Here is a 16022-nt window from a genome sequence, read left to right on the forward strand (position 1 = left end):
AGAACACACACTCCTGTTTTGTTCAAGACAGCTTTGGGGTGAAGCTACAGTCACATTCTACAAGGGCAGCTGACCCTGTGGATTTTCTACCTGCTGTTTGCTATAGCTTCCAGAGGACCTCGAAATGCTAAAATTGTTAGATTCAGTTGAATGGACCTGGGACCTGAGTCCATTTGTCTGTGTGGACAGGGCCTTTCTCCGGCATCATTTGGCTGTGTAGACCTGTGTTTACAGGAACGACAAAGCCTATAGGCTCTATTTCTTATGTATCTGTATCTCAGAAATGCTTAGAAATGCAAAAAGAAGCTTGAGGTCTTCCAGAACATAGCCCCTCTTGTGAGTTACAGATACAAGGAATGTCGGTCTTCTAGGGTGTATTTGTATGTAATCCTCCCACCACCTTTCAGCCTTCAAAGCAAGCCTTGTTAAGGAATATCAACCATTTCTGTTTCCTAAGAGATGAAGACTGAACCAGACTTGAGACGTCCTCGGGTTTCACCACTTCAGAAGGAGTTGTTTATAAAATTGAAAGTGGTTGTTATGCAGGCACGTAATTTCAAACTGGTAAGGAAAACCAGACTGGTAATTCCTAGCATCTCCCACTATTACCACCAATGAGTTGTTTGTTTTTTTTTTTAGTAAAAATTCTTTGGCTGGGATCAAAGGTGACCTCTTTGAACTTGCAGTTCTAAGCACCTAACGGAATGTGTCATAATTACAAAATGTCAGAGCTGACTAACCTGCCTTCTCAGCTCTGACATGGCATTTTTCCCTTGTTGCGTAATCACTGTGACGCTGGCCCTTTTCAGAAGTATGTGGGAGCAAGAAAGGACCTCAGAAGTCATTATGGGCAGGAGTCCAAAGCTTTTTTGGTCCCTGTGGTTTTATTCAATGTGAAAGAAAATAAATTCTAGAATTTACTATGTAAAACCATGTAAGAAACAAAATAGTAATTTTTTAAAAAGAAAAGGCTAGGACATGATTAAAAAATATACCAAATTTTTTTGTAACTTTATTGATTGGAAATCAATTCTAAATCAAAATGCCCCATACCCCTAATCTAGTCAGATGTCTCTCATTTTACAAGTGGGGAAACTAAGGCCCAGAGAGAGGGGAATAGAGTTGCCCCAGGGCATAGGTAGAATTAATGGAATAGCTGTGATTTAGGGAAGCCTCCAGTTTCCCTAACCCTCTGGCCACTGCTCTGTTACTACTTTCTAAAATATCAATCTCTTGAAAGTTAGGATCATATACAAATTATTGTGAAAGTGTCTGTTCATTTCAATCAAATTAAAATATTTTAATTGGGCTGTATGGGACCTTGGAAGCCATGTAATCCAACAAAAAGATGTTAATAAATTCAGGTTGGGTTTTTCAAAATTTCCCACTAGAATTTCTTTACATGATATTTTTATTTTTTTTTAAAAAGGTTTTATTTCTCTTGTTTTTACATGACCTATATTTCCCTCTATTCTTTCCCCTCTCAGAGAGACAATCCCTTGTAATAAAAATTTTTAAAAGAAAAAAAATTTTTAAATGAACACTTCAAAAGTGTGACATCATATGCAGTATTCCACCATCATCGGCCTCTCCTCTGCAAAGGAGCAAGGGGAAGGGGGTCTTCTCATTGTAATAATGCAACATTCAACTTTAATAATTATCTGATTCCTTCCAGTTATGTTGTCATCATTGTGTAAATTATTTTCCTAGCTTTGGTTACTTCACATTGCACCAATCAGTCTTTCAATGCTTTTCTGGATTCACCAAAGTTGCTGAAATCTTTCTTTTTCATGGTCTTACATATGCCTTTCATAACTCCGGATTTTGGTGGAATTGAATTTGGATGAACTCAACACGCCCAGAAATATGCTAGGCCACGGACGGTGCATTTGATATGTGGATTGTCCACTGATTGACTTCCCGGAGTGTCTCACTGGAAGTGAACAAGATGGGGTCTCTGATCAGCTCCTGGCTGAGCATTCCTGAACAGCTCTGCCAAGAAGTCTTTGGGAACTTACCGAGATGAACATTTCTGCTTCATTTGATGCCTGTTGCCATAGAGACACCATGGTAGCGACTGGGGAAACTTTGGAAGTTTCTAAGCAGACTCTCATGGAAATTTTATTTTTTTCTCTTTGCATATAAGTGAGGTGCCCTGCAGTTTGATTTATGTGATGGGGGGACATCCCCGCATGGCTCTTGTCAACGTGGATAACAGATAAGAATGCAAAGTAACTTTCCTTCAGAAAGGAAGCTGAATGTTATAAAGAAATCCTTGACCCGTCACCACATTTCCAGAGAAAGGCCAGCTAGATGCATTCCATGGCTTCCTAATTGTGCTTGGCGCCTTTTCTGAATAGAAAGGTTTGCAAAGCAGTTTACGTGTATTCTCACAATGACTCTTGAGTAGGTAGGGACTAGAGATGTAACATATCCAATATACAGATGAGGAAGCTAAGATTCAGAGAGAAGTTGAATTACTTTTTTGTGGGCTTATGTCTAGTGAGTGCTAAGAGGTAGGATCTGAATCTAGGTCTTCCCAATTCCAGGCCCAGCACCTCTTCATTCCTCTAAACATTATGAAATGGCTAAATCTGACCGGAGTGGATTTCTTGTGCTTTTCAGCCTATTTCAATGCCGAAACATGGGTTTCTTGGTGAGATAGAGTGGCAGGAAAATGACCCCAGGTGTCAGGGAACTTGATACAGTGGAATTGACGTGAGATTTGGAGTTGGCAGACTAGCTTTGTGTAGTCTATATTTGACCTTGGCACTTATCCCTGCTTTCTCAGCCTTAAAATGAAGGGATTAATAGATTTCTGTTGTGCTGTAAGAAATGGTGAAGGGTGGGGAGGGGCCAGCTAAGTGACGTAGTGGATATAGCTGGCCCTGGAGTGAGGAGGACCTGAGTTCAAATGTGGCCTCAGACACTAGCAGTGTGATCCTGGGCAAGTCACTTAGCCTCGATTGCCTCCAAAAGAAAGGGTGAAGGGATGGTTTCAGAGAAATGTGAGGAGACTGGTAGGAACTGATGCAGAGTGAAGAGAGCAGAACCAGGAGAACAATGTATATGATAGCAACAACATTGTAAAGCAAACAACTTTGTGAGTCTTAGGAACTCTGATCAGTGTGACAGCCAACCATAATTCAGGAGGACTGAAGATGAAATATGCTGCCCACTTCCCAAGAGAAGCAAAGATTTGGTGCAGAATAAGAATTTTTTTTTAAATAGATGCAATGTGGAAACTTGTTTTGTTTAATTCTACATGTTTGTATTTTTTTTTTGGAGGGGGGAAGGCAGGGCAATTGGGGTTAAGTGACTTGACCAAGGTCACACAGCTAGTAAGTGTGTCAAGTGTCTGAGGCCAGATTTGAACTCAGGTCCTCCTGACTCCAGGGCTGGTGCTCTACTCACTGTGCCACCCAGCTGCCCCAACCCTACATGTTTGTAACAGTAGTTTTGTCTTTCTTTCCCAATGGAGGAGCTGTGAAGTATAGGGTTAATTTTTGCTGAATTTGAAGTTACAAAATTTAATTTAAAAAATAAAACAAAGGGATTGGAGTAGATAATCTCTAGGTAGGGTCCTTTCCCACAATAAACCCTATAATTGCATAGAGCCAACCTAGTAGCAATTAGCAGCTAGGTGGTACGGTAGATAGAGTGGGCCCAGAGTCAGGAAGATGAGTTTAAATCCAGCCTTGGATACTTCTAGCAGCGCCACCTGGGCAAGTCACAACCTCTGCCTCAGTGTCCTTAACTGTAAAATGGGGATGATAATAATAGCACCTACTTCTCAGGCTTGTTATTAGGATCAGGTGGGATATTTGTAAAGCACTTGGCACAGTGCCTGGCACATAGTTGGCACTTAATAAATGCTTGTTCCCTCTATCCCCTCTTCCTTGGGACCTAAGGCTTCTTGTCCTCATGCTCCCAAGGTGCTCATCCACAAATGTTTCTACTAAGGATGCCACACCAGGCGTTTGAAAAGCAAATAGAATCAACACCTACCTAGGCCCCGTGTCAGGTGCTAAGGATACAATTAAAACAGTTCTGGAGCTTGGAAGCCATCTGACCCCTTCATTTTACAGGGGAGCAAACTGGGCCTAGGGATGCCTAGTGACCTGCTTGGGGCTGTCATCGTGTGGGGTGAGATTTGAGCCCATGTTCTCTGATCCAGATGGGGTCTTCTTTCCCCTCTATTGGTGTAAGAACAATTTGGCTAGCAGCTACTATGGCTGTGTAAAACCAACAACAGCCAGCGCCAGGAGCTGCCAGCACAGGTTCTTGATCTGCTTTACTAGGGAAAGTAACTTTACGGGGTTAACAGTATCACTTTAATCCAACATACAAATATCATTCACTTAGTTCAGGAGGAAAAGCCTGCACCCTGAACTTTAGAGCAAATATAAACAAATTACAAACAAAGACAATATAAACAGACCAAATCAATTCAGTTACCAGAGAAGAACCAATGCATTTGGGTTAGCAAATCCGGGGGGCAGTTACAACGGCTTGCCCAGAGTCACACGACACCCTTCCAGTGAGTGAGAGCCCCAAAGGAAAAATGCCAACCTCTGAGTTTATATACCCTGTTCAGGGTCAAAGGGTGCCACAACATGTGACTCAAACCCATGTAAACTAGGCATTCCCTTGAGGTGAGGAGGTCATCAAAGACTCCTGATTTAATCAAAGAAACAAAGGCCAGACTCATCGAGGGCACTTAAATAATTAAATAAGTGCTCCAAAAGAGAAAACAGTAAAGAAAAAAGTCCCACCTTAATTACAGTTGGGGAAGACAACAGGTACAACAGATTCCAAGAGGAGTTGGGATCAGGGCAGGCTTCCTGTAGGAGGCGGCATTTGATCTCAACTTCGAAGTAAAGGAAACATCCTAAGAGGAGGGAGAGAGAACACCCTGGGCATGGAGGGTGTGTGAGGAAAGAGAAGATGCTGTGGAGGGTCGGAGGCAGAATATGAAGGCCTTTCAGTGCCACAGAGAGAAGTTTATATTCTATTATAATTTGTATTCTGATTATATTAAAGGGACTCCTCAGGCAGTCTGGCAAAACCTATGGACCCTGTCTCTGTTTTTAAATGCATAAAATAAAATGTATAGGATGACAAAATATTTAAAAAAAAAAGTTTACAGAGCTCAGGTTAAGACCCCCACCCCATACAATTACTTGATATTTTTGTCGTCATATTCCCAGCACGGAGCACCAGCAGGTCCTTAGAGCTGATTGGATTGAATCATCTAGTGGGGAAAGAGTGGAATCAGAGGTGTCGGGGTCAGATCCCACCACCAACGCTCTCTGGGGATGAGCCCATTTGAAGCTCACCCACTCCATTCCCACCCCCTAAAGTGAGTTCATTTTTTTACACCAAAAAGTGCCCCATCCTTTAACTGCGACAGTCTGGCTTTAACCTTGGGACTGCCTTGATTGACCAGGCTTGTCACCCCTCTGCCTGGTTTCTGAAAAGCAGATGCTTGAGATCCACTCACCAAAGCAATCATTTTGTAATGAAGGAAGAGCTTTTGTGGAAAAGTAAACATGCTGGAGCAGCGTGTAGGTTCAGAGGTCTGGATGTCTGGAAGTCCAGAGGGAAGTGGGATGGGGGAATCTCCCCCCACAATATAGTGCAATGAAATCCTGATTTGAGAAAGTATTTGGTGAAGATTTAGGAAGCTGAGAACGGCGTTCTTCCAGCCCTGGAAGACCCTGTTTATTGAAATGGGGTTATAAGAATACGAGAAGGGGGGGCAGAACCAAGATGGTAAAGGCAGGAACTCGCCTGACTGCTCCCAAATTCACCTGCAAACAACATTCCAGCCCAAGACAGCTTAGAAGATTGGCAGGAAAGGTCTGTCTCAGTAGGGTAAGAGGAGCGCAGTCAGACAACTGGTCAGGAGGAGATTACAGGTGACCCTTGGCAGGCACTCAGTGCAAGACTTGCATTTTCCATACATGCCCATGATGGAGTGCTTGTGCTTGGACCCTAACTCTTAGCCTCTGCTTGGGTGCCTGTGCCTGAACCCCAGTTCTAAAAACACTCTGTCCCAGGCAGTTTCTCTCTAGCTAAAGGGTAGCGTGCCCCAGCTTATCTCTGCTCCTTCCTCAGTAAGCAGCTGTGCCTATCTATAGACTGATTCCAGGATGCTGATAATTGACTGTACACTGTCATGACCATATTTGCTACTTACTGACCTTTCTAATATGTATCCTAGACGTAGTATTTTGTCTAACAGGACATTAGATGAAAAGCTACCTAGATTGCTTGTTAGCCCTGACCGATAGTTAACTTAGCGATGTTTCACAGTTGAAACCATACCCCCCTAGTAGCCCCCCCCCCGGGCTATTTCCCAGTGAACTCTGGGTAATACGCCTGTGCAGTAGATACAAAAAGTGCATATTCTTTTAAGAACTGACCACCCCTTAACCACTCCCTAATCCCACCTCAAAACACCTAATCGACATGTTTCGCCCCCAAATCTCATATTTAAGCTCTCCCTGCACCCCTCTAAGGTTGCAGGTTCCCTAAGAACTCTTGCCCTTTGTAAAGCGTAATAAATCTTTGCCAACTTGACTTCAAGAATGCTTGAGATCATGAATTCATTCCAGGCGACCTTGCCCTGGGAACTTTGGTTTGGGATTCCCAAATCCCTGGTTTTCAACATTTTTGTTGCCCAACGTGGTGGGACAGTCCGAGGTTCCAAGCCTTCTCCGAGTGAAGGTAAGCCTCCCCTCCCCTCTCCCTGTAGACGGGTTTCTCCCCTCAAGCACCCTAGGCACTGCTTGCAGGGATAGTTGGTTGAGCCTTTTACAAGCTCGGGTTTGGCCTTCGACAGGCCTCAGCATAATTCCCCCTTCTGACAAGGGATGCCTTGTTTTGGGGAACACACTGCAGTTTCACTTGCCTTCTAGGATGCTAGTTGGTTGAGATAGCTACAGGCGCTTAAGGTACCCCCTTTTTTGTTGTTGTTTTTAAGGTTTACAGGCAAAGAGACAGGCACATTCCCCCTACAGCTGGGGATCTGCCCCAGGTTATCTTAAAGCATGGCCTCCAAGACCCCAATAAAGCATGGTACCTGGCCTTCATTACATTAGAGGGCCAAGCAAGGTCTAATTTGTGCAGAGGATTTCTAGCAGTCCTCTCTGAGCTTTTGGATTCGTCCTGTCATTTTCTGTCTGTGTCTGTTCTGTGTTTATGTTTTTGTGTGAAGAGAGTGTGTTATCTGACTCTTCTTGGAATGCAGCTCTTTCTTTCCCTCTCTCCCCTCCCTCTCTGACTGCAACAGCGTCAGAGGGCGGGAGAGAGAAAAATATTTTCTTGTTTGGGTTATATAAGGCAAGTTGAAAAGGGTAAGAGAAGTTTTGGGTCAGAACTACAAAGAAATAAGGTATGTGCAGTTTTAAAGGGGCTTTAATCAAAGTCCACCAGAAAGGAAAGGCAAGAAAGTTTAAGCAGGTAGGAAAAAGAGGAGCATGTGTAGAAAGTTTAAGGAAGGTATATTCTATTTGCATGAACAGTGTGAATACAGGTTTTGAGAGTAAAAGGTTTGGAAACTTTTGGGAAGTTGGAAAAAAAAATGCTCTTTCTTTCTCCCTTCATTCCAATTCTGGCCAAATTTGGAATGTGAAGAGAGATAAGAAAGAAAGCAGGAATCTTTTTTCCCTCAGATTTAAGTGAAACGTGTTACTCCTAATTTGATATTTAAGATAAGTCAGAATTTATTATACTATTTGGCACTAAGGCAAATTGGAAAAATGCATAGATCTGAAAAAAGAGACACTTTGAGTTTCCCAGTACAGGGGAGAAGGGACTAGGTGCCACTGGACCTTTTCCAGGGTCCCTCTCACCTTTGACTGGCAGGTTCAAAGTTCTCACTTTCAAAAGTTCTTAAGGAGTGAACACAGAAGTGAAGTTTATTTGAGTAAAAGTTAGAATCATTAAGATCTTTCACCCTGTTGTCCTGTCTCTGACCAAGCCAGGGCTGCAATAAAAGAGCAGCTAAAAATGTTTTAGCAGATTCTGTTAACCCCTGTCATCCCAGATCAGATAAGGGAAGAGAGTGATGGTAAGGAATTCGAGTTATCCTCCCCTACCTGGGAAAAGAAAAAGGGGGGAGGCATAGCAGCTATATCGGGGACCCCACTGGCAACAGCCCTGGACCCCTGGGCACCCTGAAGCCCACACCTCTAGGCAAGCAGAGGAACCTCTCCTCTCCAAGTCCCCAAGTCCTTGCTCCCACACCACTGGAACCCAAAGCTTTTGCTCCAAGTTCCCCAAAGTGGAGCAACCCCTATTAGGAAGGAAAGGTTCATCAGGAACCCTCCTCAATGACTCCTCAGACCTTTAATTCAGGTGCTGGACTCTACAGCCTCCCATCACTTCCGGTCCTTAGTCCCTCTCTCTTCCCCTTCCCAAATCCCTGACTCGACCACCCCTGAGTCCACAACCAGGCTCTGCAACTGTGGGGAGAGAAGAAAAGCCTCTACACTTGGTAAGCCCAACATATGTAATGATTTGGAAATGCAATTAATGTCACCTGAAGGTTTCTGCTTGTGTTATTATTGTATTTCTAAATTGTAGTAAAATTCTCCTACATTGTAAAACTTGAGTGACCATTGTGAGCCAGAAATGGTGTTAGACAAAGCAATTTTAATCTGAATTTTGTTGAAACTGAAAGATGGAAAAAATTGTGTAAAACCAGTGATGTTACTTTATCAGCCTTGCTAACCCTGTCTTATAATGTTTTATAACTGCCACTCAGAAAACCAGGTATTTCTACCTTTACCTGTAGTTAAAGAGGCAGTTTACAGCAAGGACAATTTGGCTAGCTGTTAACTAAGTTATTTGGGGTTAATGTTTTAATGCTAAAACCTAAAACTTAATTGATTACTCTATGTAGAAAGAAGGGAATTGTGCAAAGCCTTATCGGGTTGGTTTTGCCCATTCAGAACCATCCTCCTGTACTCATGGGAGGTCAGTGGGTAAGGGCACCCCTTCCTGGGATCCATGTTAATTCTCCTTATTTTGCAAATTGCCAAGGCCCCTGGAAACCATGTGTATGGGAAAAGAACTTGTTTGAGTTATGTAGGTCCTAAACAATGAACTAGGCTTGCTGAGAAATTGCAAGTTTATGTACAATAGATAGAAAGGATTCTAATGATTGGCTTTTACACCAGGACAAGTTTAAATTTGAGAAGGAAAGCTGCTTAATGAAATCCCTTATGTATGCGAGTCCTGGTAAATCTTTATTGCTTATTGCAACTCCATGAAAGTAAAAGCAACTGTATCTGGCTCTAAAGCTGTGAGCAGCTAGGAAAGAAAGCACAAAAAACACTGATGAAAATAACACCTTAAAAAACAGAATAGGCCAAATGGAGGAAAAAATACACAAAAATTCATTGAGGAGATTTCCTTAAGAAGAATTGGCCAAATGGAAAAAATGGTGCAAGAGCTCAATGAAAGAAATAATTCCTTAAAAATTAGAATTGGGTAAGTGGAAGCTAATGACTCCATGAGACATCAATAAATAATAAAACAAAAACAAAAGAACGAAAAAAATGGAAGAAAATGTGAGATTTCTCACTGCAAAAACAATTGACCTGGGAAAACAGATTGAGGAGAGATAATTTAAGAATTATTAGACTACCTGAAAGCCATGATAAAGAAAAAGAGCCTTGATATAGTTCAAGAACTTATTAAGGAAAAATGCCCTGATATCCTAGAACCAAAGGGTAAAATAGAAATGAAAAGAATCCACGAATTATCTCCTGAGATCCCAAAATGAAACTCCTGGGAATATTACAGCCAAATTCCAGAGCTCCCAGCTCAAAAGAGAAAATACTACAAGCAACCAGAAAGAAACGGTTCAAATATTGTGGGGCCACAGTTATGATTACACAAGATTAAACAGCTTCTACATTAAAGACCCAGAGGGCTTGGAATATGATACTCCAAAGGAGCTAGGATTACAACTAAGAGTCACCTACTCAGCAAAACTAAGTACAATCATTGGGGGGTGAGGATGGGTGGACGAGGGAAATTGATATTTAATGAATAGGAAGACTCAAGCATTCCTCTTGAAAAGACCAGAGCTGAATAGAAAATTTGACATTCAAACACTAGACTCAAGAAAAGCATAAAAAGGTAAGTAGGAAAGAGAAATCATAAATGGTTCAATAAAGTTAAACTGTTTACATTCCTACATGGGAAGATGATACATGTAACTCCTAAGAACTTTATCATTATTAGGGCAGTTAGGAGTGTGCACAGAGTGCATGGGTGTGAGTTGACTATGACAGGATGATATCCAAAAAATAAAAAGAAAATTTAAGGGGTAAGAAAGAGGGATGCACTGGGATAAAGGGGAAGGGAGAGGTAGAATGGGGTAAATTATCTCACATGAAAGAGGCACAAAAGAGCTTTTACAATGGAGGGGAAGATGTGTGTGTATGTGGGGGGCAATGCTTGAACTTCACTCTTATTGGAATTGGCTGAAAGAGGGAATAACACACACTCAGTTAGATATAGAAATGTCTTACCTTACAGGGAAGTAGGGGAAGCGGATAAGAGAAGGGGGTAAGGCTGAGAGAAAGGAGGGCAGATTGGAGGAGATGGTGATCAGAAGCAAAACACCTGAGGAGGGACAGGGTGAAAGAGAAAGAGAGAAGGATAAACAGGAAAAATGGGATAGAGGGAAATACTAATCATGAATGTGAATGGGGTGAACTCACTGATAAAGTGGAAGTGGATAGCAAGATTAAAAACCAAAAGCCTACAATATGTTGTTTACAAGAAACACCTGAAGCAGACATGCGCAAAGTAAAGGTAAGGGTCTAGAGCAGAATCTATTAAATTTCAGCTGAAGTGAAAAAAAAAGTAGGGGTAGTAATTATAATCCCAGACAAAGCAAAAAGCAAGAATAGATCTAATTAAAAGAGATAAGAAAACTACATTTTGTTAAAAGGTATCACAGTAACTATGGTAACTATGAATTGTATTTGGTCTATTTATAATGTATGTTTGCAATTTCTTTGTATTTGCTCTGAAGGTCAGGGTGCTGGCTTTTTCCCCTGAACTAAGTGAATGATATTTGTATGTTGGATTGAAATAAGATTGTTAACCCCTTAATGTTGCTTTCCTTAGTAAAGCAGATCAAAAGATCCTGTGCTGGCAGCATTCTTGTTGTTGGGCTTGTGTTGGTCTTTTACCTCTACAGCAGCTGCTAGCCAGATTGTTGCAACAATGAGTTACAGGAAGAAATAGACAATAAAACTATACTAGTGGGGGACCTCAACTTTTCCATTTCAGACCTAAATAAATCTAACAAAAATTAACAAGAAAAAGTTAAGGAGATGAATAAAATTCTGGAAAAGTTAGATATGATAGACCTCTCTAGAAAATTAAATAGGAATAGGAAGGAATATGTCCTTTTCTCAGCAGTACATCACACCTACATAGAAATTGACCATGTATTAGTGCACAAAAACCTCACAACCAAATGTAGAAAAGCAGAAATATGAACTACATCCTTTTCAGATCATATTGAAATAAGAACATCCAATAAAGGGCAGTGGAAACATAGATTGAAAATCAGAAACTAAATCTAATCCTAAAAAATAAGTGAGTCAAAGAACAAATCATAGAAACAATAATTGAAGAGAATGACAACAATGAGATAATATACCAAAATTTATGAGAGGTAGCCAAAGCAGTACTTAGGGGAAAATTTATCTCTCTAGATGCTTACAGCAAAAAAGTAGAGAAAGAATAGATCAATGAATTGAATATGCAACAAATTAAAAATCCCCAAGTAAACACCAAATTGGAAATCCTGAAAATCAAAGGAGAGATTAATAAAATTGAAGATAATAAAACCAGTGAACTAAATAAACTAATAAAACTAAGAACTGGTTTTATGTGGGAAAAACCCCAATAAAATAGATAAACCATTGGTTAATTTGATTTTAAAAAACAACAATCAAATTGCCAGTATAAAAAATAAAAAGGGTGACTTCAACACCAACAAAGAGGAAATTAAAGCAATATTAGTATCTATTTTGCCAGATTATATGCCAATAAATATGGCAGTGTAATTGAAATGGATTAATGTTTACAAAAATATAAGTTGCCCAGATTAACAGGAGAGAAAGTAGCCTGTTTTAGGGGAAAAGAAACCGAACAAACCATCAATGAGCTCCTTAAGAAAAAATCCCTAGGGCCAGATAGATTTGCAAATGGATTCTATCAAACATTTAAAGAGCAATTAATTTCAATAGTATGTAAACTATTTGGAAAAAATTGACAAAAAGCAGTCCTACCAAAGTCCTTTTGCAGCACAAATATGGTGCTGATACCTAAACCAGGAAGAGAGAAGATAGAAAAAGGAAAATAGACCAATTTCCCTGATATTGATGTAAAAAATTTAAATAATATACTAGCAAGGAGATTATAGCAATATATATCATACACGATGATCAGGTGAGATTTATACCAGGAATGCAGGGCTGGTTCAATATTTGGAAAAATGTATAAATGGCATAATTGGCCATATCAATAACAAAAACAACAATCATGATTATCTCAGTAGATGCAGAAAAAGTTTTTGACAAAATACAACATTAGTTTCTATTAAAAACTCTAGAAAGCATAGGAATAAAGGGAGCTTTCCTTGAAATGATAAGTAGTATTTATCTAAAACCAACAGCAACCATTAGCTATAATGGGGATAAGCTAGAAGCATTCCCAATAAGATCAGAGTGAAACAAGGATTTGTTACATTATTACCACCATTATTCAATATTGTATAGAGATGCAAGCTATAGCAATAAGAGAAGAAAAATAAATGAAAGGAATTAGAATAGGGAATGAGGAAACAAAACTATCTGCAGATGATACAATGATATAACTTTAGCCAAGTTGCAAGATATAAAATAAACCTACACAAATCATCAGCTTTTCTATATATTACCGACAAAGTCCAGCAGCCAGAGATAAAAAGGGAAATTCCATTCAAAATAACTGTAGACAATTATAAAATACTTGGAAGTCACCTGTTAAGACAAACCAAGGAACTAAAGGAATACAATTACAAAATACTTTTCATACAAATGAGGTCAGATCTAAACAATTGGGAAAATATTAATTGTTCATGGGTAGGCTGAGCCGATATAATGAAAAAGATAATTCTACCTAAATTAATGTGCTTATTTAGTGCATGCCTATCAAACTCCCAAAAATTATTTTATAGAGGTAGAAAAAATCAACAATTCATCTGGAGAACAAAAAGTCAAGAGTATGAAGTGCGAAAGAAAGTGTCCTAGCCATACAAGATTTCAAACTATATTATAAAGCAGTAATCATCAAAACAGTCTGGTACTGGCTAAGAAATAGAGTGGTGGATCAGTGGAATAGATTAGATACACAATACACAGTAGGAAATGACTGTAGTAATCTCATGTTTGATAAATGCAAAGATCCAAACTGTTAAGACAAAAACTCACTATTTGGCAAAAATTGCTGCTGCTGGGAGAACTGGAAAGCAGTTTGGCAGAAACTAGGTATAGACCAACACCTCACACCATATACCAAGATAAGGTCAAAATGGGTACCTGATTTAGAAATAAAAGGTGATATCATAAGCAAAGTCAGGGAGCATGATATAGCTTAGCTATCAGATCTATGGATAAGAGAAGAATTTGTGACCAAATGAGACAGAGAGCATGACCAGATGTAAAATGGATAATATTTTATTACATTAAATTAGAAAGGCTTTGCATAAAGTCAATACAGCCAAAATTAGAAAGAAAGCAGAAAACTGGGGAAATTTTTTTTTACAGCAAGCTTCTCTGATAAAGGCCTCATCTCTTAAATATATAGAAAACTGAGTCAAATTTATAAGAATACAAGTCATCCCTCAATTGATAAATGGTCAAATAATATAAACAGCCAATTCTCAGATAAAGAAATCAAAGCTATCTATAGTCATAAAAAAATGCTCTCAATCAGGGCTGTCCAACCTTAGGTTTTTATTGAAACAATAGACAATATATTTTGATTTGCCATTTTAGCAAGAGCTCTGTGGTAGCTTGGCTTCATCTACTAAAGCATTTATGTAAATTTCTTTGCGGGCTGCATTTTGGACAGCCCTGCTCTAAATCATTATTGATTAGAGAAATGCAAATTAAAACAATTCTGAGGTACTACCTCACACCTATCAAAGTGGCTAATATGACAGAAAAGGAAAATGGCAAATGTTGGAGGAGTTATGGGGAAATTGGGACACTGATGCACTGGTGGAGTTGTGAACTGCTCCGACTATTCTGGAGAGCAATTTGGAAATATGCCCAAAGGGCTATAAAACGGCATGCCCTTTGATCCAGCAATACCACTGCTAGGTCTATATCTTAAAGAGATTAATCCCCCCCCCCCAAAAAAGGGATAATGACCTACATGTAGCTCTTTTGTGGTGGCAAAGAATTGGGAATTGAGGGGATGTCCATCAATTGAGGCATAGCTTAACAAGTTTCAGCATATGAATGTGATGGAATACCGTTATATTCTAAGAAATGACAAAGAGGATGCTTTCAGGAAAACCTGGAAAGACTTACATGAACTGATGCAAAGTGAAATGAGTAGAACCAGGAGAGCATTGTACACAAACAGCAATATTGCACAATGATCAATTATGAAAGACTTAGCTACTCTGAACAAGACAATGATCCAAAACCACTTTGAGGGACTGATGATGAAAAAGGCTGTCCATCCCCAGAGAAAGAACTGATGGAGTATGAATGCAGATCAAAAACATGGCTTTTATTTACTTTCTTTTTCTTTTTTAATTTGTGTCCTCTTTTGCAACATGGCTAATATGGAAATGTTTTCCATGACTGCACACATGTATAATCTATGTCAAATTGCTTACCTTCTCAACGAGGGGGAGGGGAGGGAAGGAGAGAATTTGTAACTCAAAATTGTAAAAAACAAAGGAAAAATTAACTATTAAAATAAAAAAAGAAATGAGAGTATAGTCTCACTAGATGGGATTGAAGGGTGGGAGGGAAGGGGGCACATTGCTTTTTACTGGTGTTAGTGAAACTTCCTCTAAGAATGGGAGTTCTTAACCTAGGGTCTGTGGACTTAAAAAAAAAAAAGATTTTGATAACTATCTTAATTTTAATTAACTGACTTTCTTATTCTGTCTCTTAGGCATTTAAAAACATGATTCTGAGAAGGGGTCCCCAGGCTTCACCAGACACTGGCGCAGGGGTCTAGAACATCAAACAGTCTAAGAACCTTTGCTCTACAAATACAGACTGATGTTTTAACCGACGCCCTTGGAAGACAGCCTAGGGCGCTCCGAGAGGCCACACAGCCGACGTGCATCAGTATCGGGGCTGGAATCTTGGTCTTCCTGACTTCGAGGCAGCTTCGATCTAGTCATTGCGCCAGGCATGCCCCCTCTCGAGAGATGACATTTAGCAATAAGAGCAACGATAGCTGACAGCGCATTAAGGCTTGTAAAACACAGTGCGTCGACGTTATTAGAGCTTAGAGTGCACTAAGACTTTTGGGACACCTTGTGTTATTGCATCTGCGCCTCACGACAAATCCATGAGGAATGTTTACTATTAGCCCCATTTTACAGATGAAGAAACCGAGGCACACAGAGGTTAAGGGACTTACCCAGGGTCACAAAACTAGCAAATGTCTGAGGTAGGATGGACGTGAGCCCAGGCCTTCCTGACTCCAAGTCTAATGCTCTGTACACTGTTGCATCCTGCAGTGACCATAGGAACTTAAAAAAAAATTGTTTACACTGCCCAGCCATTGACTACAGGAAGAAAGCTCTTATAAGTGCACACGCTCTCTCTCCTCTCTCTCCTCTCTCTGACAGTCTCTGTGTGTCTCTCTGTCTCTGTCTCTCTCTGTCTTTATCTCTGTCTGTGTCTGTCTCTCCCTCCCTCTCTCTCTCTCTTCCTTCCTCTCTCTCTCTCTCTCTCTCTCTCTCTCTC

The 16022-nt window shown here is 40.1% G+C and overlaps 1 protein-coding gene across 1 annotated transcript in view; it reads left to right on the top strand.

Moving 5' to 3' along the window:
* Positions 1-2644: 2644 nt before the first annotated feature.
* HKDC1 (hexokinase domain containing 1) overlaps positions 2645-16022 on the top strand; it is a 37759-nt gene continuing 24381 nt past the window's right edge. The window contains exons 1-2 of the mRNA XM_036736465.1: positions 2645-2656; positions 4089-4146. Of these exons, the coding sequence (XP_036592360.1) occupies positions 2645-2656; positions 4089-4146 (70 nt within the window). The remainder of the gene's footprint in view (positions 2657-4088; positions 4147-16022) is intronic.

Source organism: Trichosurus vulpecula, chromosome 8 (assembly GCF_011100635.1).
Source record: "Trichosurus vulpecula isolate mTriVul1 chromosome 8, mTriVul1.pri, whole genome shotgun sequence".
NCBI lineage: Eukaryota > Metazoa > Chordata > Mammalia > Diprotodontia > Phalangeridae > Trichosurus > Trichosurus vulpecula.